Source organism: Phaseolus vulgaris, chromosome 2 (genome assembly GCF_051622355.1).
Source record: "Phaseolus vulgaris cultivar YP4 chromosome 2, ASM5162235v1, whole genome shotgun sequence".
NCBI classification, from domain to species: domain Eukaryota; kingdom Viridiplantae; phylum Streptophyta; class Magnoliopsida; order Fabales; family Fabaceae; genus Phaseolus; species Phaseolus vulgaris.
In genome coordinates this window covers 41,941,969-41,967,102 of record NC_143499.1, presented here as the reverse complement: position 1 = coordinate 41,967,102, position 25,134 = coordinate 41,941,969, and the positions used below count along the sequence as shown (strand labels likewise).

The following is a 25,134-nucleotide window of genomic DNA, read 5'->3' as shown; positions in this document are numbered from 1 at the left end:
TTATGAATTAACTTGTTCAAATATATCCAACGAATTTGACAGATAAATTTATATCTATATCTAAGGGGAAATACTTTTGTGGTAAGCATTTCATACAAAATTTAAGAGACTTTAGTATTTTTTTTTATAGCGTCTCCACAAATTCTATCATAAACCAAAGAAGAAATTGATTTAAAACACACTCCCAATGGGATTTACACATTCTTGTTTTAAGATTAGCATGAAGCAGAAGAAAAATATTGAATTGAATTAAATTAGTAATGACTTAAATTGAATTTCTTTTAAAAAACTTGTTTATTTTTTAAAGATGACTAAATTAATTTTTTTAATTTTTATTTAAAAAATTACTGATAAATAAACTTTCTTATAATAAATTGGATTATAACTTATAAAAATATGTTTTAAAATAAATATTAATGGTTAAAAGTTTTAACAATTTAAATAGTTTAAACATCTTAAAAATAATCTGATGTAGTTCAATTTTACACTTTAATTATGTTTTTTTATCAACAAAGAATAAATAAAATAAAATGAGACACTTCAGGGGTGTCTCAGCCCTTATACAAAACCCCGACACCAAGTTTCCTAATACCCTGCCAACTAGGAAGCCGACAGACATCGCACTACAGATCAAAGATAAAAATTCAGACAAGGTACAAAAACCCACCAAATACAGTTAAAAGTTTTTGGCAACAGGTTGAAGTACCAAACCCAAGCGTCATACACAGCAAAGCCAGAACACGACATAACGTCTAAACAACTAATCCTATCTTTGTGACAGGCTGAGTTGTACCAAAAAAACCCAATTACTAACATCAACAACCCGATCCTACGAGGAAGATGCGTACACCAGAAAAACCCGCAAAAGACACTGAAAATTAATTGCATAAAAAATAATTGCATGTTTAAATTAAAATAACACCAAATTGGATAAAAATAATTTAAATTAAATAAATATATATAATTAATTGCATGTTTTTATGATCATGTGAATATATGTTAAAAAAATTATACCAAATTGGATAAAAATAATTTAAATTAAATAAATATATATAATTAATTGCATGTTTTTATGATCATGTGAATATATTCGATACCTTACTTCCATGATATATAATCAAACAATTGTGAAATATTTTAAAATTAACTCACACTAATTTTTTTTAAAATGATATCAAAATTGGGTTTCAAGATTATATTGAAAAGTTTGGATCTTTATAAAAGTAATTTGGAATAGCTTATAAAAAGTTATTCCGTAATAAATTTTATTAAGGCGTTGAATAAAATGAAATAATTAAAAACTAGTTTTAGATTATTTTAATATATTTTGAATTTTTTAAATATAATTTTTTTAGAATATTTCAAAATATATAATTAAAAGAATTGAATACATTTTTAAAAGGTGTAAAAGATCCGTTATGGAAGATAAAGTTAAATTATTTGTGATTTAAGACGTGAGCATTGACTCAAGTTTCTCATAAGAGAGATTGTTTTTTAGAGCACCAATAGATGTACACTATAAAAATGTCATACACCAACTTGGTACCCATGATATAAACTTTTTTATAATTAAGTTATTAGGTCTTTGATTAGGTGACATGATTTTGTTTTTGCTTTTAACATAATAACAAAATTAAAATGGTATAAGGGTATTTGGAGGAGAACGTTAACCTATAAAAATGCAATTGTTATTCAATAGATTGAGACAAAAAAAAATACCTATTTCATTCTTATTTAGTTAAGTCATAAAAAAATTATAATCATACTAGAGCTTTGAAATCTAAAATCTGATTTTTATTTATTTCTTGTGTGGATTGGGTAGGGCGAAAAATGTGAACACCATATGATAAAAAATAGTTAATTTTTCTACTAATCAAGTTAGTTTTGAGTTAACCTTTCATCATCGACAATTTCATACCATAACTATTAGGCTTCCATAAATAATACATTATTGTCATAAAAAATGAATTATTAGGTATGTTTCTTGTTCTCGACAAACTGGAGGTCAAGAGTTTGGAGATGGTCTTTGAAATGATTTTCTTATAACCGCAACTTTGAGCTGATGAATTTACTCCGACGATCAAGTCAGTGAGAAGATAAAATATTTGGGTGTAGTATGTATTGCATAGAATAATACATCTTATTTCTTTTTTGGGGTCATCATCTATTTATATAATTATATCTTTGTGTAATATATATTGCATAAAATAATAATTCTTCTTTCTTTTTGGGGATCATCCTTTATTTATAAAGTTTTTCATTGGAATAATATTACAAATTTAAATAATAACAATTATATCTCTTATCTTTATAATAATATCACAACAAATTAAATAATAATAATCATTTTCTCAATTACATAATATTGGATTTATATCTAATTAAAATCATATCAATCATATTATCAATATAAACTCAACAGATAGTACAAAATAAAAATACTTTGCTTTAGTAACTCACTATCCGTTAAGTAAATAAAAGTTCTTATAATAAATATTTTTTTATTCAATAAGAAACATGACTATTTAAATTTAAAAAATAGAGTAACATTTTTAAGACTTGTTTGATGGTTAAATATATTTTTAATTTCTGATATTTGACAAACTCATTAACATGTTCTGTACATAATTTTGTAAAATGTAAAAAATCAATAAAACTACATTTTCATTGAGGAATGAAATACTATTTTTTTAACCTAAATTTAAAGATTAAAAACATATTTAATTCAATAATTATATTTTACCCAATAAACAAAACACGACTCTTCGAACTTAAAAAAGTATCTTTCTAAGATTCGTTTGATGACGTAAGTATGAATGATTCTGTTTTAATAATTACAAAACCTTCTCATCTCCTCTTTTCTCTATAACCTATATTTCATTAAAATTAATGCAAAACCTATTCCGCATTTATTCTAATTTTTAATTTTTGAACTTTTCTTCTTCTGTAATTCCTGCTTTTTCAGTTGAATTTCTCATTTACCAAACAAACTTTTCAATTCCTGCATCTTATATTTGATGTTTGGTTTTGTACATAACAAGTTATTTTTCTGGGTTTTATTAGATTTTTAAACTTTATAGATAGTTCATGTATAAACTTTTTTTAGTTGTTTTGAACATATAAAAACTGTTTAAAATTTAACTATCATTTCTACCAAATAATTTACAGTGGATAAAAGAATCACAAAATATAATGAAATAGTTAAAAATTAATGATAATATTTAATAAAAACTAAAAAAATATAACTAGTCCAATTTTTATTAAGAAACTATTTTTTGTTAAAAATATTCAACTGTAGTCATTATTCATCTATGTTTTCTTTCATATAATTTTCACCTTTTTTTTTTCTTTATGAATCTCGATCTCCTCGTTTGTCATTTCCTTCTCTTCTTTCTTTCATATCTCTTTAGAAAAAGCTATTTTTTTACAACTCACGTTCTATGCTACACTTATTTAATAACTGTAAATAATAATAAAATATTAAATTATTTAATTAAAATATTGAATAAAAAATTAATGAAAATATTATGGAGTGGTAGTATAGATTTTAACAAAAATAATACTTTGTCAATCTTTAAAAAATACCCATCTTACCGAATTTTAATGATATAATAATTTATATTAAGATAAATTAAGAAAATAAATACAATTAAAATAATATTATTGTAGCTAAAAGATTGAGAAATGTGTACAAAAGTTAAAACTTTACGTTTTATGAGGGTAATTATTAATACAACTTTACAGCTTCCTCTGATGAAATAGGAATGCTCGAAAAGACAATTTAATCATTGATATTCTCTTTGAAATTCATATATAAAAATCGACAAGTACATTTTTTAAGAAACTCCCTTTGCAGTACTTAATGATTGTAATCTTTTTCCTTAATATTTAATTAGAGGAATTACTACGAGCATGCATTTAGCAGGAACCTTTGAGTTACGAAGGCGCAGAGACTCAACTGTAATTCCCATTCCCACCAAAAGCTAAATTCAGACGTGCTTTTAAGATATGAAACTGTCGTTTCGTTTCATTTTCCCCCAACTTTCCTATTAATACGCACTTGAGCTTAAGCTTTTCTCACTCATCACAACTATCACACTCTCCATATTTTGCACTTTCTTCATTTTTTTCATCAAACAATGGCTGGAGGAAAGAAGTCAAACACTAAGACTGCTGCTGCTGCTGGTTTTAAACGTGATAATAAAGAATCACGTGCTTTAGTCCATGCAGAACAACCACAGGCTCTTGCTGTTGTTGCACCAATTGTCTCCTCTTACAACGAGAGAATACGTCCAGTTCTAGATGCCGTGGAGAATCTGAGGCGTCTTAACATTGCAAAGGAGGGAATTCAACTTCCTTCCATTGTTGTTGTTGGAGATCAATCCTCTGGCAAGTCCAGTGTTCTTGAATCACTGGCCGGTATTAGCTTGCCACGTGGCCAAGGTATTTGTACTAGGGTACCCTTGGTCATGCGACTCCAAAATCACCCTCTCTCAAGTCCAGAGCTTGTGTTGGAGTATAATGGCAAAACCATACATACTGATGAAGCAAACGTCTCCAATGCCATCAATGCTGCAACCGAAGAGCTTGCTGGCAATGGGAAAGGAATTTCAAATAACCCGTTGACTTTAGTGGTGAAGAAGAATGGTGTTCCAGATCTGACAATGGTTGATCTTCCTGGTATTACCCGGGTTCCTGTTCATGGGCAACCCGAGAACATTTATGATCAGATCAAAGACATCATTATGGAATATATAACTCCAGAAGAAAGTATCATCTTGAATGTTCTTTCTGCCAGTGTTGATTTCACTACTTGTGAGTCCATTAGGATGTCTCAGAGTGTTGACAAAACTGGGTTGAGAACATTGGCCGTGGTCACAAAGGCTGATAAGTCTCCCGAGGGATTGTTGGAGAAAGTTACTGCCGATGACGTCAGCATTGGTTTGGGTTATGTTTGTGTGAGGAATAGAATCGGTGACGAGTCTTATGAGGATGCCCGAATTGAAGAAGAGAGGCTTTTTGATACTCATTCTCTTCTATCCAAAATAGATAAGTCTATTGTTGGTATTCCAGTTTTGGCTCAAAAACTGGTTCAAGTTCAAGCCATGAGCATTTCCAAAACCCTGCCGGAGATAGTGAAAAAGATCAATGAGAAACTGTCAAATAATTTGTCTGAGTTAGATAAATTACCATCAAGCTTGGCTTCAGTGGCTGATGCCATGACTGCATTTATGCGCATTATTGGACAGACCAAAGATTCTCTTAGAAAAATTCTTCTTAGAGGAGAATTTGATGAGTACCCTGAACAGAAAAACATGCATTGCACTGCTCGGTTGGTGGAGATGCTAGATTCTTACTCATTTGATCTTTATTGTTGTGCAGAAAGTGATCTTACGAAAGACTTTCTATTGGCTGAGATAAGGGTGCTGGAGGAGGCGAAGTCTATTGGGCTTCCAAATTTCATGCCTCGTGCTGCCTTCCTCACTCTTCTGCAGAGCAAAGTCCGTGGTATAAGAAATATGCCTATAGGCTTTGTTGAAAAGGTGTGGAATTATCTTGAAGATGTGTTGATTTCTTGTATCACTGGACATTGTGAGAACTACTATCAGCTTTTGATTTCTACCAAGCGTGCAGCTAAGGTTCTAATAGACAAGAAAAAGCAGCAATCAATTAATCATGTTTTGGAAGCGATTGATATGGAAATGTACACGGATTACACGTGTGATCTTGAGTTTTCACAGGAATACAACAGGCTGATGTCTTTGCAAGCAGAATTTATGAATGAAGTTTTAAGTGAGGATATGCCATCACATGTTACTTTAGATGGTGTTGGAAAAGTTGATGTTAATCATCTGAGGCAATACCCATCTGTTATTAATCAAGCATTTGACTTGAAAGTGAGAATGATCTCATACTGGGAAATTGTGCGGAAAAGATTGATCGACAGCATAGCTTTGACTTGAAAGTGAGAATGATCTCATACTGGGAAATTGTGCGGAAAAGATTGATCGACAGCATAGCTTTGCATCTTATGTTAAGTATTCAAAATCTTGTCAACAATGATTTGGAGAAAGAGATTGTCCGTGATCTGTTATCACCAACTGGTGGTGGTATTGAAAGGCTGTTGGAGGAGTCGCCTTCTATCTCTGGAAAGCGTGAAAAGCTTCAGACAAGTTTGAGAGTCCTGAGACAAAGCAGGGACACTGTTGGACACATAATAGACAGCATTGGAAGCTACACTGATTTTTAATAATGTTTTCTATCTGAAGGTTTTATCTGTTTGTTGAAGTTGTTTTGCGGTTGTTTTTTTATTTTATTTCGTTATGCTGAAACTATATAATGTTCTATGTTGAGTTTCATAAATTATGTTTTTAGTATTATTGTTTAATGAAAGTACGGTTTTTATTTTCAGATTTGTTTGTTTCATATCTTCTCCTTCCATCTGATGTTACTTAAATTTGCAGCAGTTCCATTATTTATCCCAAAACTAAAAGTACTAGTTTAGAATCATAAAATTTTTATGATTTTTATTGACAATTTTGCATGGAGCAGAATCTTTAAAATTTTCTTATTATTGAGAATTTTTTAGCAAGTGGCTGAACTAAAACAAGTTTCAATCAGGTGTCTAAACTAAGCAAAAAAGTACTATGGATTAGTTTACAAAAACTTATAACAGTACAAAATGATAATTTATGGTGGTTTTAAAAATGCTAAGAAGTCGATGAAAAAAAAATACATTATCAAAGACTCATTTTCTTTTACAGACTTAAACCTGAAAATTTATAAACAGTTCAAGGATTGAGCGAGTAACTTAATCTAAAACTTATCTCCATGAGCAGTTAGAATTTTACAGGGGTCTAAATATGATAGAAAATTGCTAAGTCCTAAAATAGTGATCATCAAGGTTGATTTCCCTAAAAGATTAAGCATCTATGCTCTAAGGATATCTCATGTTGTTGCATTATTCTCAGGAACATTGAAGTCATGAATCAACACCAAATCACTTGCCAAATATTTAGGGTGAGTTAAGTGTAAGGACTCCTGTTGAATTTTCTCTTTGTTGGTAGATATCCCTAATGGATTTAAACCTTAAATCTTCACTAAAGTCATTTGGCTGTGGGATAGCATCTGGAATGCTTGCTCTTCCTTTGAGCATGTTTACAACCTCAGACATTGTAGGCCTATGCGAAGGTGATACCTGAGTGCACAGAAGAGCTACATTCATCAAAATTATTGCTTCAGTTGGATTTACCTCTGATCCCAACCTTTCATCCACCAGTTCTATTAAGTTTCCAGTACGCTGTAGATGACATGCCTGCAATGGGAATTCTATTACCTCTCTTTTACATGGTGAAAGTTCAGATATTTGCATTGGATTGGACAACTACCAGAAAAAGGGATTCATAATAATGCAAAAAATGGATAAGGGATTGAAGCAAAAGTAGAGTACCTTGTCTAAAAGGCAAACACAATTATCACTAGGCATGTAATTCTGATTGCACTTCCCACTAACAATTTCCAAGACCACAACCCCATAACTGTAAACATCAGCCTTGTAGGACAAGTGACCCCATAATGCATATTCCGGTGCCATGTACCCTCTGCAAAACAAAGTCAACAGATTCCAATTCATGATCAAGAAAACCTTTTTTTGAGTTGTATTATCAAAGGAGAGATAACTGACATTGTCCCAGCAATTCGGGTGGTGATATGGGACTTCTCTTCTTCATCAAGCCTAGCCAACCCAAAGTCAGATATTTTAGGGTTTAAATTCCCATCCAGTAACACATTAGAAGCTTTAATGTCTCGATGAACAATCTTGAGTCTTGATTCTTCATGAAGAAATGCAAGACCTTTTGCCATGCCAATACAGATCCTAAGCCTTGTTGGCCAATCAAGTTTAAGTTGATCTTTTGAGCCTATGCAAAAAGAAGTTAAAGTTTAACAATATGAATCATGATCACAAAATTCATGTTCTTGCTTCTAAAAGAAGTGGGAAAAATGAAAAGTACTAAGAGGGTGAAAATTCTAGCATAGGGTAATAACTGACAAGGCAGAAGACAAAAAAAGACATTAGTTTACACTTCTGGGTAGAAACTCACTGAATAAAGCATGAGCCAGGCTATTATTTTCCATGTACTCGTACACCAACATCAATTGATCCCCTTCAATGCAACATCCATGAAGTTTCACAAGATTAGGGTGTTGCAAACAAGATATTAGGCCTATCTCGTTTAAAAATTCACGATTTCCTTGCCGTGACTTTGATGAGAGTTGTTTGACTGCTACCAATGTACCATCAGATAATTGACCCTGCAATCCAATAGTTAATTGGAATTTTAAATGCTAGGGATGACCATAACTTTTTACTCTTACAAAAATATTGGGTGTTCACTTCAAATCTAATACCTTGTAGACAGAACCAAAACCACCTTCTCCAATCTTGTTAGCTGGACTGAAATCCTCTGTGGCCTCTCTAATTTGTTCTAATGTAAATGTCCCCATTTGAGAATCTTGTCTTTCAGTACCTGTTGGATTAGTCAGCCGTAAAATACATGTTCCAGAGGAACAACAACATATCTCAATTGTTTAGGAGTATTTGAGGCAAGTGCAAATGCTTGTTATGTACCAATATACATAGAAATGCTTGTCACCATAAATACTATAAGTGGATGCCAATTATATATAAGCATATACCCACAGAAGTGATAAATCGCTATCTCTAATAAAAGGCTATTGGATCCTGGAATGAGGCCTATATACAAAGAGATTATCAAAAGAAACCCAACAAACTTTTTGTTATACATAGGTCGAAATACTCAGGTGCAACATACCATTCAATTTGATCACGACATTGATTATTGCAATAAGCAAAAGGAACTTCAAATTAATGAACACAAATTCATGACGTTGTATTAATTATACTTCCTAATTTAAGGATGTCTTAAAGAGATGACACCAGTGTTTTTAATCCATTAAGTGTTTTCTTTTCATTCCTATCTTGCACCTCGGAGTCTGTTTCTTTAGATGTCTTTTCAGAATAATAAAATTATCTTGAAATTAAAGACAACTGAGCACACCATCAATAATAATTTTAAATATTTGAAATCGTTATGAAACTTGCAGCTGCTACAGAGAAGGTTCTTTGTCCAATGAGATGAATTACTGCTGCAAAGGTTTTGTGTGTCAATTTTAGCATAAGTTTTAGGCAGTGCCTAGTATTTTTCTTAGGATTTCATGATTTATTTTTCATGATTATTTCTGCTATGGTTAAATATTAATGGACTTTTTGGTCGAGTGTTGTAGGAAAACCCCAAAAAGAGGACTATGGCAGCAGCTAAGGTATAAAAAACACTTGGAAAGAGCCACTAACTAAGGGAGGAACATCATAAATCGTTCCTACGTTTTAAGGGCAAGGAATCAAAGATAACTCTCCTGATGCATCTCTTCCCAGGTTGGTACAGTAGGAATAGTTTAATGAATCCCTTATTCAATTCTTGTATTTTCCATTTTCATGATGGATTGCTGAACATTTTGGAGAAAGAGTTCAATGAATACTTTTGAGATTGTGAAGTAATTATCTTCTTGATTATAGTTTAGGTTTTCTCTTAATGTTTTGCTTCTATATTTGCTCATAATGCTTTGATATGATTTGGCTACTCATACTCTGTTTTGATGATTATGCTTTTTGATTTATTGGACGTCATCCTTTGGTTGTCTATTGTATAGTGTTCTTTGGCTGTGCATTTTTTGTTCCATGTTCTCTAAAACCACATGCTCGTATATTCTGCTTTAAGGAAGTAATATTATATTAGTTTAAGTTTAGAAGTACTGACATGCCAAGAATTGGATGGGTCATTTTAGTGGAAGTTTATATTAAATCAAAAGGAGATGCTTGGACTTTTTGGAAGTTAATTTAAACATGAATTTCGTGAAATCCAATCCTAGTCATGTTTGTCATAAGTAAACCCTAAACTTTTTGATTGAAAAGCTTGATAAATGCAGAGAATTTTGAAGTTGGCTCTGCAGTGTGCAAAGTCTCTCAATGATTGTTCTCATGAGTTCTTCCTCCTTCAACTCATTTCCAAGAGTCACATGTGAAGGCTAGTGGTTGCCTTGAATGACCACTTAATTACTTCCTTAAACATTTAGCAGTTGGAAACTTCTGATTTACCGAAGGGAAATGGTACTTTCAAATCAAATATAAAAATTCAGGCAAGTTCTTTTTGTGTTTGACCTATTATCTTAACCTTCTTACCCACTTTGGCCCTCCTAATGAGGTCTATCATAATGAACACTATATTCAATCTTACATAACCACATCTTGTAGCACCCTGCTATAGTTTAGCATGCAATTTCCTAGATGCTAAGTTTCAGGAAGTTTGAACTTTCAAATTGTACTCTTAGTTAGCTTGATCTCTTATTAAAAGAAAATGTAACTTATGTTACGAGTTGATTATAAGGTCTAATAATCATTAACAGGTAGATTCAAGATAAAAATCAGGAGATATTTGCTTGTGGTACTTGAAATTGGTTGAGAAAAATACAAACTTTAAAGATTATATAATATTAGTTAAGATTAAGAAGATAATAGAACAATTAACTATGACTTATAAAATACATATCTCACTATGAATAACCTCACTAAATTCCAGATGCTTTAACTAGAAGTTCTAAGAATCAAAGCGAGGTACTTCTGACTAGAACAGAAGTCATGAGGAAGATAATTAATTCCAGAATGGTATGGACATGATAGTACTTACCTTTTATTCTCCTAATTATTCCTTTGAAGCAGTTCTTCCACCAAAAGATTCCAATAACAATGATAAAGACAAAGCACAGAGCTGTAATACCAAACCCAACTCCAACAATTATCGTATGCCTTGCACTTTTATGTTCTGAACAAGGTTTGGAATCTGGAAGAGACAAAAAGAAACATGAGATCTAATTATTTCATAAAAGAGAATGGCACTAACATAATTAAATTTGAACCACAACTTAAAAAATTAAGCTTTGTTTTTAATGCAGAATAAAGGCAGAGAAACTAAGCTTAGCCATGTCATTATTAATAATTGACTTGCTCAATGGATAGAGAAGCATGTTTACTTTCTAAGTCCCGTGTAATAATACAATGTAAAAAATTCCAGCATGATTCTAGAGTTCTAATAGTTTAAGACAGTGTTACTCCGTCGTGCCCTTTGAATGTTATTCACAAAAAGTCCAAGAATGCGTATTTCACATACCAGTGAAATGGAAAAATTAAAAAAACAAACTCATGATCCATCTATGCATAAAAAACGGATGGTTGTGGAGAATAAGGTTTCTCTTACTGCAATACCTATCATCATGTATATAAACTTATTTTAACCATAAAGATTACAATGCAAAATTTAGCACCATCCATAAGTTGAATGCTGTTACATACAATTTGGAAATAAAGGGCACAATAACTCATTAACAAAGTTCCAAATATTTACAAAGACCAGGGTTTGCTACATCTAAATGATGAATATTCATACAAGCTATACTGAGATTAGATGATAATTGCTAATGTTGCAGGCAAATGGGTCATTTTACTGAACTCTTGAGCATACAAATATGTAAATAAGTAGAGAACACAGTAACAAGATAGCAGAGTAGCTTTGGCTTCCCTCCATCTAGGTAAGGCTCAAACTCAAAATACTCAGCCCATGATAATCATTGTTAATGAGGAGAGGAATAAAATTTTTGTTAAATTCCAATATACAAGAAAAATTAAGTAAACTGAAAGATGTAAAATGACCTGTAGTTGAGATGCTATCTTATAATCAAATGTATAACAAAAAGTCACCCCACATAAAATTGAATCATTATATAACTCACGAGAAACAATTGAGAGAGCTGATATGAGGGGACCATAAACTCCACCAACAGGAACCCTTGTAGTCCCCTTTCCAGCCCAATAGAATCGAATCTCCAGAAAATTGTCTGTTACACTGACATTATATGAGAACGTAAGTGGTTTTTCAGCACCATGAATTTCATCTTCAATATTAAAATCCTTCCAAACTAATTTTTCCTGCAACAGAGCAATCTTGTCAAATTCTGATTGGCCAGCAGAACTTAATTTTAAGATTTTGATCAATACCTGAACATAAATATCAAATAAGCGCTTCCCAAGACTTGCATACGTCTTATCGTTTGTAAATTGTATTTCTGCGAAGTGGAGTTTTACAGTATATTTCCCATTTTCCAAGCAATAGAGAAAATAAGTAAGCGAAAGTGGAGTAACACGAGCCGTTTTATATAATTCAGGCAAATTTGAAGATGGCAAAGCCCTGGTGTAACGAGCATTTAGGTAATTGCCATCATCCATGAAGTCCCCAGTGCTGCTAAATCCCCAGTGATTTTTATAGTTAATAAAATATTTAGCAGCATCACTTCCTAACAAATCTCCATCTCCTTCATAGAGAACATTTTCACCACTTTCCATCACATTTAAATTCTTTCCACCACAATTAACATGAAAGCAATGTGAATCTGCAATAAGTGAAAATTGAAGTTACAAAAAATTATGACATAACACTTGTGCGTCAACCATATGCAACTTCTAGGATGGTCATGGTGTACTATTTCTTTTTTGGGTGTTCAAATCTCAAATCAGTTCAAAGTTTTGATATGATAATAACAATCAGTACATATACATTATATAGTATATATCAATAAAATATAAAGCTATACACCCTTTTAATTAAAATTGAGCTTTTCTAGCATGGATGTAAGTTGTCAAAGTCGATTCAGTGATACATTTATCCAATTCTATATTTCCTACATACAGCAATATTCTTTGTCAAAATAACAATCTATAGGAACAAAAAACATATAACTCAAGTTAAAATATGTAAATAAATAAGATTAAGCAGTTGACAAAATGATAAGCACAGGCATACCAAGTATCAGTATATACCATTATATCCTTCCATTTGTGTTCATTTAATATGTGAAGTGAATACATGCATGCATATATACACTGAAGTAGATGTAGAAGGATGCTCTTTAACTTTCTAGGCTAAAATGAATCAAACTTCATATTGATCATTCATTTTTGAAGAAAAGGGAACGGATGTGAAAATGCAAAAGAAAATGCCATGCAAGTTGATTCAGACTTGATCAAGTAGCAAAAGGACCCGAATATATTATGTACTTACATGCAGGACAATTGGAGAAGTTTAAACATGGAAGAATCTGCCGTCTGTCAATAATCAACAACAACAGTGATACCAAATACTTCGCTCAAATTATTAACAACAGAGAAGATAGGTTCTTACAATTTGGTCCCGAAGAAGCTCCTAAACAAGTTTATGTTTAAATTTCTGCCCAAGTCAAACAATAATTAGTTTTACAATTACATCAAACTTGACGATATATATAAAAATAAAAAAAATATTTCTATTTATACACCATTTTCATTACATAATTTTTGCACCATTTTCCTTTTAGATGATAAAACAACAAAAGCATGCATGTTCCAACACACTACTGTGCATACATGCGCACTCACACACATACACTATCTTAATTTCCCAAAACTAGAAAAAAGTATGAAGTGCAAGAATTAAGGTGTATAGTAGCAAAGTCATATGAATAATTATTGAAAAAGACTTTGGATTCTAACAGGTCATCTCTACAAGCATGTTGATCTGGTCCTTGCCACGTAAAATTGTTGTAAGAAAGGTCACTGCAAACAAAAAAAAAACATTATCAATTGGCAATTTTTTTCATTATACCACAAACAAAATCATATTCTTCTCCAATTAGTGCAGAATCTATCCAAGATTCTATTTTACTAGAGTGGATTCAGAATACTTATAATAGATTCATAGCTAGAAAACTGTGGATACATAGTGTTTTTCAGAGGAATAAAGAAATGCGTAAACAAGAACAATTTGTAATAAAATCAAAATAATATTCTCACAATAGTAAAACAAATAAGGAGTTCCCACCCACTAAAGCAGAAAGATATTGAGTCACTGTGCTTAAAATCTAAATTGCTAGCTCCTTTGTCCCACGGATTGCAAGAATAACAGCTCATATTACACTTGCATTGGAGTTAAAAAGGATACTTTTGCAATATTGGAGTTAAATGAGTAAGAACTAAGAAACGTACACGCTGCTTCCATCCATCAAGACTGAGTTGGGAATATTACCACTTAGCATGTTGTGAGTTAGGAAGCTGGAAAACAAAAAAACAACAGAAAAGGGTTTACTAACTCCAAGGCAATAAAAAGGGAACATGTTTTAAAGTATGTTTCCTTATATGGTTATTTCTAAACACAAACTCGGCTTGAGGAAAAATATCAAACAATACCTACTTCGTTCCCCACATGAAGATATTCTTGCCATGAATATGTTTCCGAGATAAATTTCATTTCTTTTGTGATAGTTGACAGATATAAGGTAAATTACTTATTCCACATTTAGTTTAAAACACCATCTTTTAAAATTTAGAGAAGCTCACTTACAGAAATCTTAGATGCCCTGCATGTTTAGCATCTGGTATTTTCCCAACCAACTTATTGAAACTTACGTCCCTACAAAAGTTGAAGAAATAGTTCAAGTTTCATGGTTAAGAGTTTGGATTCTGAACTAGGGTTATGTGAATGTACCAACTAATTATTTTCTTATCAATTAGCATGATTATGCAATCAAGAATCTGCATCATGTTATTTGCTCATTGAAGCAAATTTTTTATTTATTAAACGTATAGCATTCTAGAAACAAGTAATAAATGCAATTTAAAATGAGAAAAGTGAAAAAATAAAGGAAGCTTAGGTTCTGGCCCCAATAATAGTAATAACAACAAAAATAAAAACAACCGCAACAACAAATGGGGCTGGCAACATATTGGTGCATTTTGTCTCCAACATTACATATAAGGATTAAATTAGCACAGGGATTGCTCCATGAAATGCAATATACATGTATTCCATCAGAAGTAGTACAATATATTGAACATTCAAGGATAGATAAATTAGAGACGATGACTGGTTTCATTTGAATCCTATAATTGATTGACCGAATAACATCAGATGATTTAATTTTACTGTAGTTTTTCGTTACAATTAGAAATTCATGGTCTACTTTTTACTTTCCTTTGGTTAATTTGTTCTATTGCCCTATGTACTAAATATTATTTACTTAGCAGAATGACTCTTTTCAATTGAAAAGACCTTATATCCAAGGCAACGTTTCTAAATTTCACCTAGCATTCCATCATCATTGACTGAACTGAAACTTGATACACTCCTGCCCTAGGGATGGGGGAGGTAAATGTGCATAGCTTTACCCTGCAAGAGGTAATGCCGATTCTTGGATTTGAACCTGCACCTCCAGTCACAAGGCTGCAACTGTATCATTGGGTCAAGGTTCACCCTCTTAAGCTTCATAGAGTCAAGCACTTGAACAATTTCATTGTACACATGCAGTTGCAGACACAGGTTAAAATATGCATGAATTGTATTATTCTCGCTTCTATACCAAATTTTTATTTAGTTATCTTAATTTTGTGCAGTAAGTTCAAAATAATTTTCTTCTAGGAATAAAATCCTGGTGGGGTGAAAACTTCGCTTTCTAGCTGTAGTATCATAACTTTTGGTTCAATTTATTCAGAGTGTTGAAGTACAAGTGGGATGTGAGTCACTTCTAAGTTTTATGTTCTCCCTTTAGCAGAAGTTTTCTGTCTATGAGTACTACTTGAAAGTGGACTTTTGAGCTTAGTCTAGACATACTTGTGCACCAAGGTTAGGTCCTTAGAACTTAAAAATTTGAGAAAGCCTTGGTTGCAAGGTTAAGGGAAAAAATGCTGAACTTATTTAAAGTTGAAAGATTATAAATTTTGAAGCAATTTAACATCGACTGTGGATGTCCATACACAAGCTTTCAAGTTCTCATCTTCTTAGGTAAAGAAATTATTGGAGGACCAATACTAGGGGTTATTTCATAGGAGGCTTTCGACCAAGCATTAAACTGAAACTACATATAAATTTCAGTCTACCTCCATATTTCGGTAGTTATGGGTGGCAGCACTTTCAGCTATGATGAGGTCATTGAAGAGAAACACATGAGTGATAAGTGAGGCCACTAAAACATATGTAACAATGTATTATCAGTAGAAACAATTATGTTAGTTTAGAGCAGAAAGTAGGAACAATTTCATGTTGTTAAATATGTGTGTATTAGAAGGATTGGGGGTAACAGTATTGTTCTCTGTAATTTGGACAGAAAACTCATCTATACAGGAGTCAAAGACACTGGGATAGCAAGTTATGTCGTAATTTCTGTGTATGTGATTTAAATCTATCCATTGGTGTTGTATTAGATATTTTTATGTATGTAATGATAACATTTGTATTTGAGGAAAAAGAAATATAGTACTTGTATTTGCTTCAATAATAAAAGAATTGAAAAAGCAAAGTTTGACCAAAAAATTCAAAATTTCTACTTACAACATAATCAAGAACTGCTTATCCCACAAGTAGCTAGGAAGCTCTCCAGTAATATGGCAGTTTCTCAAAATCCTACATTAGAAAGACTGAATTACATTAAACAATAGCAGAAAAAAAAAATTCAAATACCTTTTTACACAAAAAAATTAAACATACAGTGTCTCTATTCTTTTCATGCTTCTTAAATTAGGAAAATCCTGACTTGGACCATTTATGTCACTAATCTTCCTGTATCAAAATTTTCACCCCATGAGCTAAATATAGACGTAACAAGAAAAACAGGGGAAAACATTAAACTAATAAAATAATTAGTAGGCATTTTACTTACAATTGAGTTAAATTACTCAAAAGATATATATTTGATGGGATAGGTCCCTCCAGTCCAGTTGCAATCATTTCTCTTCAATGATGTACATTATAATGAGAATATCTATCTTAAAATAACCAAAATGAAGGCTTTATCTATTGTGAAAAGCTAGAGTAAATGTGAAGTACTGTTAAAACAAGAAAAAAAATAAGTGAATTGCAATCTCACAATCTTTGAAGTAATTTCCAATTCTGTATGAGGAAGCTAGGTATTTCTCCATTAAAATTGTTATCACTTATCCTGCTGCAGTGCACCATGAAATGATATTTTTCAGGGGAAAGTGAGAGTATTTACTTTCTAAGTAACAGTTAAACTTACAAATCTCTCAAATTCTGCAACTTGGCAAGTGTCACCGGTAAGTTCCCAGACAATTTATTGGACGTTAAAATCCTGCAAATTTAACACTCTTGTAAAAAGAATCAGATACAGAGTGTAATCTTTCAAATTTATTCTGACAGTAATACAATTGAATCTTGGAAAATAAATACAAATCCATTGCCTTACAAATTTTCCAGGTGAATTAGACTTCCAAGTTCATGGGGAACAACACCAGAAAATTGGTTTCCTTCAAGGTTCCTTTTTTGAGATCAGAGAAAAAGAAGTGAAAAAAGAGAAAATTTAGAGAGAATAAGATCAAAAGCACAACACTGTTGATGAGATCATGCACTAACAAGTTTATGTAAAGTTTGCTGATTATAGTTACCCTAATTTCTGATTAGTTGGCCTTTTTTACAATAGAAATTAAATTCATCATTAATATCTTTTAAGAATAGTAACTTGGTAATCTGGTAAATAATCACAACACATGACTAGAATATTGCTTGAAACTTCTGCAAGCATATAATGGCAAATATGAGCCTAGTTTCAGAGAATAACTAAATGAGGAGGTTTATTTATAAACTTACAGGTATGTTAGAGTGGTAATTCTTCCCAACTCTATAGGAATTTCCCCTGACAAATGATTAAAAAATAGAGAGCTGCGCAACATAATGTATTTAATACTGAAGGCAATGAACTAGATGAAAACTTCAATTAATCGAGAAGAACTTACATGGAAGTTAATCTCGTTGAACCCCATTCCTTTGGAATTGTACCACTTAGGTAGTTCAAAGAAAAATCACTACAATGAAAGCAAATTTCATTTTAATTTGCAAGGTGACAAGTTAAAGTTCAACCAAAATGGTAACAAAAATAAGTTGAGACGAAAAAACAAGACATAAATCTGTGTAAGTTTTTAAAAGTTCTTACACTTTTTTGAGGTAAGGAAGCTTAACCAATTGAGGTGGAAGCATGCCAGTAAGGTTGACCGACTTGAACTCGCTAAAACATCGAAATATTTTTAAAGTTAGGCTCAGCCAAGCAATTTCAAAATTCAAAGTCCACAATGAATTTCTTCTCATATCTGCGACTATAAGGAAACTACGGATTAAATATATAAACAACTATCTGTGTCAAAAAATATAGCAAAGCATAAATTACTTCAAAACATTCAGGATAAGATAAAGAGACTTTTACATCAGTACTACATGACAGGTGTTATTTTCAGCACAGTAATCACACTCAATTCTCCTTTCAGATTCTTTAGGTGGAACTGGTGTTGATCTCAGTATTTTAATAGGACAATAATCACTATCAAACTCCCAAGAGGTGCCCCCCAGCGTGCTAATGATTTCCTTAAGAGCATCAACTGAAAATATTTTGACACAGTCATTATAACCTGACAAATCAAGTTGTATAGAAGAAAAGGAAACAATATAAATCGAAGTTAGAACAAGGAGTTTATAAAGCTTGACATAAGGTATCTCCATATATAATTCGGAGAACTGACAACAGAGATTCACTGTCTAACTTGATATTGACCATGGTGGAGCAGATAAGGTAATATAGATATCTTTAACAAGAACAAACAATCCCATCATTAAAACCATCAAAATTGATTTCTTGAATGAATTCTTTCTGTGAAAAGTTTAGTTACTCAATATATATCTTTGAACGTTAACTTTTCATTTAAATCACCATTGCTTCTTATTTTTTATTTGCAAACTTTACACTCAAACCCTACCTACATGAGTTGGCATTAGGGTCAAACTGAGTTGAACCTTCACTTCAGAGATCCAAGATTTAGGAATACTTGATGGCATTGTTGCATAGACATAACATAGTAAAAGTATTCATGTAATGCAAAGGAATCAGAGTCTTAACCAAGTACAGAATCTAATATATAAAGGATAGAAAATATTCAAAACCCTTACCAAGTTGGTATAATAAAATATGAAAACTAAAGGAGCAAGCTCCTTTTACTCCAGACTTAGTGTGCTTTAATACTGGTCATGAATTTCAAATTCTTACTTTTTTTTAGTTAGAATTTGAAATTATTTTAGTTTTAAGAAATGGAATTATTCTCATCCAATTTTAAAATTTTATTTTCATACTCCTAAACCAAAGAATATACTTTCTCATGAGACATTTAAAGACACTCTCACATACATACTTCTCTCTTAATCAGATTAACAGGAAAATAAATACATTACAAAGTTGAGGAAAACTTGCCATACCAATGGAGCAGTACCAAGACATATTGAGTTCAATTTTCCTTTCTTTTTATTAAGATGAACAGGGTGAAATTAAGGTGAAGAGACTGTTCCTACTGTCAAATTAATGTAAAATTGGAACAAGTTCTGATATTTAACAGGAAAAAGACACTTACAGCAATACGGGTCATCATACTTGTACTTTCAAAACTACAGAAGAAGTACCAGAGATCAATTAAGATGTATGATACAAACTTTTCCGTACATTACTAGGTTCAAGATACCACAGACAAAACAAGATAAGGTAATACTAGAATGTGTGAGACTCGTAGTTTGTACTTAGCCAAATGGTTAAACAGATCTAATAAGCAGCATCCTAAGAATAAAATACTGATTCTTACCCTCCTCTTGAGGTAGTTTGCATTCTGCATATTCTAGCCATCTGAAACAACTCAGAGTAAAGAGTACCAAAGCAAAGAGTGTCCTAGGTACCATTCTCACTCACTCAGCACACAGAACTGTCTTCACCTGCAACACCAACACAGAACTGTCTTGTTTTGTGTTGATAACTTAAATTTGCCCCTGGAAATGAGCTAAGCATTTGGACGGCTAGAAAATGTTAAAGCCAAGTTCATAATAATGAAGGTTGGAAAGGCAAAACTCCACTACAGAAATAAACAGTGAGAGAATACGCACGTGAACGTTGCTTTATTCTCTTTTTTTTTCTTAAACAGTCAGAGAATACTCTCCTGAAATGTTGATAAAATGATAAGATAAAGTTTGAATATATATATATGTTATAATTTGGTTATATTTTTATTCTGATCTTTAACACTCTAAATAATAAATTTGTTTGTAATATATATGATTTTTAGCTGAAAGTGAGGTTGGCTTATGGTTCTAACTTGTTCAGATATCTATTTGTGTAGTCCTTGTTTGTTGTTGTTGAATGAATAAGAGATGACGAACAAACTTATGGATGAAGAAAGAAATATCTTTTCTACTATTCCAAAAAACAATGACTTTAACAGACGAAAGCTACTTTTCAGTAACAGCCATTCAGGCCTTGACACCATGTCGCGGTCACACATTGACGAAATTACGGATAAATGCCATAGAAAATCGTGTTCTACAAAGAAAAACCATTATAAAGTTAAATATAAACAAATTAATTACTTTAAGTATATTTAACTATACTATCTCAAAAACATAATTCAATCAATCCACTTTTTATTTTTAATATCTTTTTTTGTATTCTTATATCGATTTTTAATTAAATTGTTTCAATAAAAAAACAATTTAAAATATGCTTAATGACATTAAATTATAATAACTCTTCTTTTACGCACACAAAAAATTAACTTTTGGCTGCTAGAAAGAATTTGCTTTTAAACATCAAGAAACAATTGAGCGCATGTTTGTACAAACATTATAAACGTCTATTTGGTTCGACACTTTCCGCGTCCTAGAATTAATTCCATTTGTGAAACTGTACGTCCTAGAATTAATTCCATTTGTGTAACTGTACTCTCCTTATTATAAGTCACTTTAGACAATATATTATACATATAAAAAATAATTAATCTGATTTTTTACTAATATTTCATTTCTACTCTTATCAATTATTATTAAATTAATGGTTTGCAATACATCACTACCAACACTCCTTATTATTCCTTTTAATAAAACGAGAGTTTTTATTTCTTTTTTAATTAAACAAGTGTTATACAGGATAGCCGAAAAGTCGACTAGTCGACAAATGTCACGCCCAAACACGTAATTAGACGTGAATAAGTCCGATTAAACACAAAGCATGGTTAAGGTGCAATTGGGCCTCTAACTGGACCTAAAAGCATGCCCACAACAATCAAAGTCCATCCAGAGCAATATAAATAGCAGAAGAGGCACAACACCCAAGGTTTATTCACTCTTATTCTTCTGGTACCTAACTCTCGGACTGACTTGATCGTCAGAATGTCTTCGCAGATATTTTCTCATACTTTTTAAAAAAAAATTTATATGAATCGAGAGTCTTCAACATCTTTATTTAATGGTTAAAATAAATCAATATTAAATAAAAATAAAGATATAAATTTGAACGATAAAGAGTCACATAAATAGGGACAATTGTTAATTACTTATTTTTAAAACGTTATTTTCATTATTTAATAGCAGTTCTTATAATCATATATTTAATAAAGATATATAAATGAAAAAAAAAATTATTGAAATTGTATTTTATAATAGCTATTTTTTTCGAAATATACCTTATAATAGTGACTAAAGGAAGTATTTTGTATTACGATAAAAAAAAAAGTTGTCTCGTGATTTATCAAATATCAAAATATACTATTATATTTTGTTCCTATGTGACTTATTTTAAAATCAAACACAGAATAATTATTTTTCTATCGAGTTTCATGTTTTTTTAGCAAATCAAATAAACTTTGTGTTGTGGCTCAATCCTCTATATTTATAAGTTGAACCACAGGAATCATATCCATGCAAATTATTTTCTTATATAATAAATTGATGTTTAAGAATAAATTTTATTAATTTTAATAGTTAATACAGTTCAAGTAGAGTATTAAATAATTCTAACTGATATCCGCACAAAAATTTATTAAGAACAAGTTTTTCTTTCTTAGAAAGTTAAAAAGAAAACTTCAAATAGTATAATCCAACTACCGACATATTATTTTATACAAGGTATTTATTTATATAAAAGAATTATAACAAACTCTTTATAAATCATCACTTAATAGAAATGTGATCAATGTTGTTAACTTATACGTGTATATCAACAAAATAAATTTAAGTGATACTAAAAGACAAAAGCATTTATTTATTTTGATTCATTTTTTATATATATTATTATATTGTTAAAGTTAGTTGTTAGGTGAGAGTATTTTTATAGGAGTATAAAAGTATTATTTCTTTATTTACATGCATTTTGCATGTCGTAGAAACATGGTTCGGCTCATAGTGCGGATCGAGATGTCGAGTTTCTTGTCGCCAGTGACTCATGGTGAAAGGAATACATGATTGTGAATGACATAGCTCATTCGGTTCATTCCATCGCTGTTTATTATTCATGGACACAAAGAAGGTTGCAGATAATGTTAATCAGCATGAAGCGGCCATCACTCCGAGGAAAGCCACCTTGGTGCTCTCAACTTCCGGCAACGCTCTTCTGGTTTCCAACTCCGGCAAGTCCCTTTCGTCCTCCAAGAACCTCGCTGGCCAGAAGAAGTACGTCAGACAGGTGACGGGGCGCCACAACGACACGGAGCTCCACCTGGCGGCGCGGCGCGGCGACTCGGTGGCCGTGAGGAAGATTATGGACGTGATCGATGCCCAGATGGTGGGGACTCTGAGCAGCTCTGATTTCGATGCGGAGGTCGCGGCCATAAGGTCTGCCATTGTGAATGATGTGAATGAGTTGGGAGAGACGGCGTTGTTTATTGCCGCTGATAAAGGGCACCTTGATGTGGTCCAAGATATTCTGTTCTATTCTTCTACCGAAGGGATTTCGTTGAAGAATGATCTAGGGTTTGATGCCTTTCATATTGCTGCTAGCCGTGGTCACCTATGTATGTATTGACAACCTCAACCTAATCAAATCTTCACCTCTCGTTAATTTTCTCTCTTCTTCCCTGCCTCTGAAAGAACTAATATTTTTACCATGTGACCAGAAATAACTAACAGCTAGAAGAGTATTTTTTTAGGACAAAACTTGACTGCAATTTTCAGGTTACAATTTGAGTTTTCGCTTTAAAATTTGATTTAACATATGTTTTTATTTGGTGCTAACTTTTGTTGAAGATTAGGACTAAGAACACCGAGTAACTACATAATTGTCTTTCTTTAACTTACTTTTGATTGGAGCAGAAAAGAGTAACAATAACAAGTGGTTTAAATCGATAACAGTGATATATATGCAGACGCTTCTATCTGAAAGTACACTCACTTATAGACACTGCTTTATTTTTTTTTGTATATTTTTCTCTTTATGTATCTATTAGCTTGAAGGTGTGTAACAATCCTTTTCCTTAAATCTATGCCACAAAAGGCGTAAAGATTTTTTAGAAAGTTAACGTACGTGTATAACTATTTATACTAAACCTTCAATAGCTAATGAAAATTAATTCCTTTTTGGCAGGTATTGTTAAGCTGCTACTAGAACGTGATTCGGGGCTAATCAAGACAGTTTCCCGATCAAATGCAACCCCTCTTATATCTGCGGCCACAGGCGGGCATACGAGTGTTGTTGAACTTTTGTTGTCACGTGACCCTAGTCAAATAGATTCATTTAGATCAAACGGAAAGAATGCACTTCATCTATCTGCCCGCCAAGGACATATTGATGTTGTAAATTTATTGCTCGCCAATGATAAACAACTTGCTAGAAGAACTGATAAGAAAGGCCAAACTGCACTGCATATGGCTGTGAAGGGCGTGAGTTGTGAAGCAGTCAGGAGCATTCTTCGCACTGATGCAGCAACTGTCATGCTTCCAGATAAGTTTGGCAATACTGCATTGCACATAGCCACAAGGAAAAAGAGAGTAGAGGTATTCTACACTACCTGAATAACTCAACAAGAGTATTGTTATTTTTCTTAAAACATGATTGAAAATAGTACATGATTACAAGTACTTTCCGTTGAAAATTTTATGCTTATGGTAAGTTTATTGAGTATGGTCTTTGATTATGTGGTTATATAAAACTTGTTACAATGATAATAGAGAGAAATTAAACTCCTATAATATGTCATAGTTTCATGCAGATAGTGAATGAGCTATTGCTTCTTCCACAGACGAACGTGAATGCCTTAACAAGGGACCACAAAACATCTCTTGATATTGCTGAATCCCTTCCACCATCAGAAGAAATCTTAGAGATAAGAGGTTCCCTAATTCGTAACGATGCAGTTAATGCGAACGATCTGAACCACCCAAGGGATGAGCTCATTAGGAACACTGTGACGCAAATTAGAAAGGACGTTCGCTCACAGCTCAAACAAACTCGCAAAACGAACAAGAACGTGAACGGAATCGCCCTGGAGCTACTCAAGTTACAAAGACAAGGTATCAACAATGCCACCAACACAGTAACGGTGGTTGCAGTTCTCTTTGCCACGCTTGCATTTGCTGCCATTTTCACTGTTCCGGGTGGAGATTATGATAGTGGGGTGGCAGTGATGCAAGGCACAATACCTTTTGAAGTCTTCTTTTTGTGCAATTCCGTTGCGCTTTTCACGTCACTGGCTGTTGTGGTAGTTCAGATCACCCTTGTGAGAGGGAGAACAAAGTCTGAGATGAGGGTTGTGAAGGTGATCAACAAGATGATGTGGCTAGCATCTATATGCACCACTGTTGCATTCACATCGGCGTCTTATATAGTAGTTGGTAGGCATCACAAGTGGGCTGCATTGTTGGTGACTATTACTGGGGGAGTTACAATGGCTGGTGTTCTTGGTGTTATGACGTACTATGTGCTCAAGAGTAAACGTTATCAAAGAGCCAGGAAGAAAGACAACATATTCATTAGTGGATCAAACTCCGGCTCAGAAACTGAATTAGAAGTAGCACAAATTTATGCCATTTGATGATGCCTCCAGATTTAAAGAGAAGGTTCCTGTGCTAGTGCTTCTATATATGCCTTACTCTCTTTACTCTTAACATACTCCTATATTCAGGGACTCATTTTTGCCACTTCAATTACATCACAACACAACTGTATCTGTATGTG

The 25,134-nt window shown here is 32.4% G+C and overlaps 3 protein-coding genes across 7 annotated transcripts; 2 read left to right on the top strand and 1 right to left on the bottom strand.

The window, feature by feature from the left end:
* Positions 1-4,082: 4,082 nt before the first annotated feature.
* Positions 4,083-6,370, top strand: LOC137809500 (dynamin-related protein 4C). The gene is made up of 2 exons (XM_068610608.2): positions 4,083-5,897; positions 5,948-6,370. The coding sequence occupies exons 1-2, from the start codon at positions 4,140-4,142 to the stop codon at positions 6,248-6,250; spliced, it is 2,061 nt and encodes a 686-aa protein (XP_068466709.1). The 5' UTR covers positions 4,083-4,139; the 3' UTR covers positions 6,251-6,370.
* A 348-nt stretch (positions 6,371-6,718) lies between these two features.
* LOC137812172 (putative LRR receptor-like serine/threonine-protein kinase RFK1) lies at positions 6,719-20,144 on the bottom strand. 5 transcript variants are annotated; one of them, XM_068614088.1, is made up of 24 exons: positions 19,784-20,144; positions 18,367-18,538; positions 18,100-18,171; positions 17,903-17,971; positions 17,757-17,828; positions 17,356-17,427; positions 17,170-17,241; positions 17,020-17,094; positions 16,813-16,884; positions 16,641-16,712; positions 16,485-16,556; positions 14,502-14,570; positions 14,147-14,212; positions 13,655-13,717; positions 13,308-13,352; positions 13,188-13,231; positions 12,128-12,519; positions 11,863-12,058; positions 10,764-10,916; positions 8,410-8,528; positions 8,103-8,313; positions 7,685-7,919; positions 7,451-7,601; positions 6,719-7,315 (listed from the first exon to the last, which is right to left on the bottom strand). In XM_068614088.1, exons 1-24 carry the CDS (start codon positions 19,875-19,877, stop codon positions 7,016-7,018), a joined length of 2,958 nt encoding a protein of 985 aa, XP_068470189.1. In that variant the 5' UTR covers positions 19,878-20,144; the 3' UTR covers positions 6,719-7,015. The 5 variants fall into 5 exon arrangements, with proteins under 5 accessions (XP_068470189.1, XP_090154994.1, XP_090154995.1 ...); XM_090298868.1 differs by lacking the exon at positions 18,367-18,538 and having other exon boundaries at positions 19,784-19,973; XM_090298869.1 differs by lacking the exons at positions 17,170-17,241; positions 17,356-17,427; positions 17,757-17,828; ... (2 more) ...; positions 18,367-18,538; positions 19,784-20,144 and having other exon boundaries at positions 16,813-16,918; positions 17,020-17,134.
* A 2,213-nt stretch (positions 20,145-22,357) lies between these two features.
* On the top strand, positions 22,358-25,103 carry LOC137812173 (ankyrin repeat-containing protein ITN1). Its single transcript, XM_068614089.2, has 3 exons — positions 22,358-22,975; positions 23,545-23,954; positions 24,170-25,103. Exons 1-3 carry the CDS (start codon positions 22,477-22,479, stop codon positions 24,989-24,991), a joined length of 1,731 nt encoding a protein of 576 aa, XP_068470190.1. The 5' UTR covers positions 22,358-22,476; the 3' UTR covers positions 24,992-25,103.
* The last annotated feature ends 31 nt before the right edge of the window (positions 25,104-25,134 follow it).

Coding starts and splice junctions, on each gene's coding strand:
- LOC137809500 (XM_068610608.2), top strand. CDS start 4,140: ATGGCTGGAGGAAAGAAGTCAAACACTAAGACTGCTGCTGCTGCTGGT. Junction 5,898..5,947: donor ATCAAGCATTTGACTTGAAA/GTGAGAATGATC, acceptor ATTGATCGACAG/CATAGCTTTGACTTGAAAGT.
- LOC137812172 (XM_068614088.1), bottom strand. CDS start 19,877: ATGGTACCTAGGACACTCTTTGCTTTGGTACTCTTTACTCTGAGTTGT. Junction 18,172..18,366: donor ACCTGTCATGTAGTACTGAT/GTAAAAGTCTCT, acceptor TCGATGTTTTAG/CGAGTTCAAGTCGGTCAACC. Junction 12,059..12,127: donor TATTTGATATTTATGTTCAG/GTATTGATCAAA, acceptor GCTCTGTTGCAG/GAAAAATTAGTTTGGAAGGA.
- LOC137812173 (XM_068614089.2), top strand. CDS start 22,477: ATGGACACAAAGAAGGTTGCAGATAATGTTAATCAGCATGAAGCGGCC. Junction 22,976..23,544: donor TGCTAGCCGTGGTCACCTAT/GTATGTATTGAC, acceptor CCTTTTTGGCAG/GTATTGTTAAGCTGCTACTA. Junction 23,955..24,169: donor CAAGGAAAAAGAGAGTAGAG/GTATTCTACACT, acceptor AGTTTCATGCAG/ATAGTGAATGAGCTATTGCT.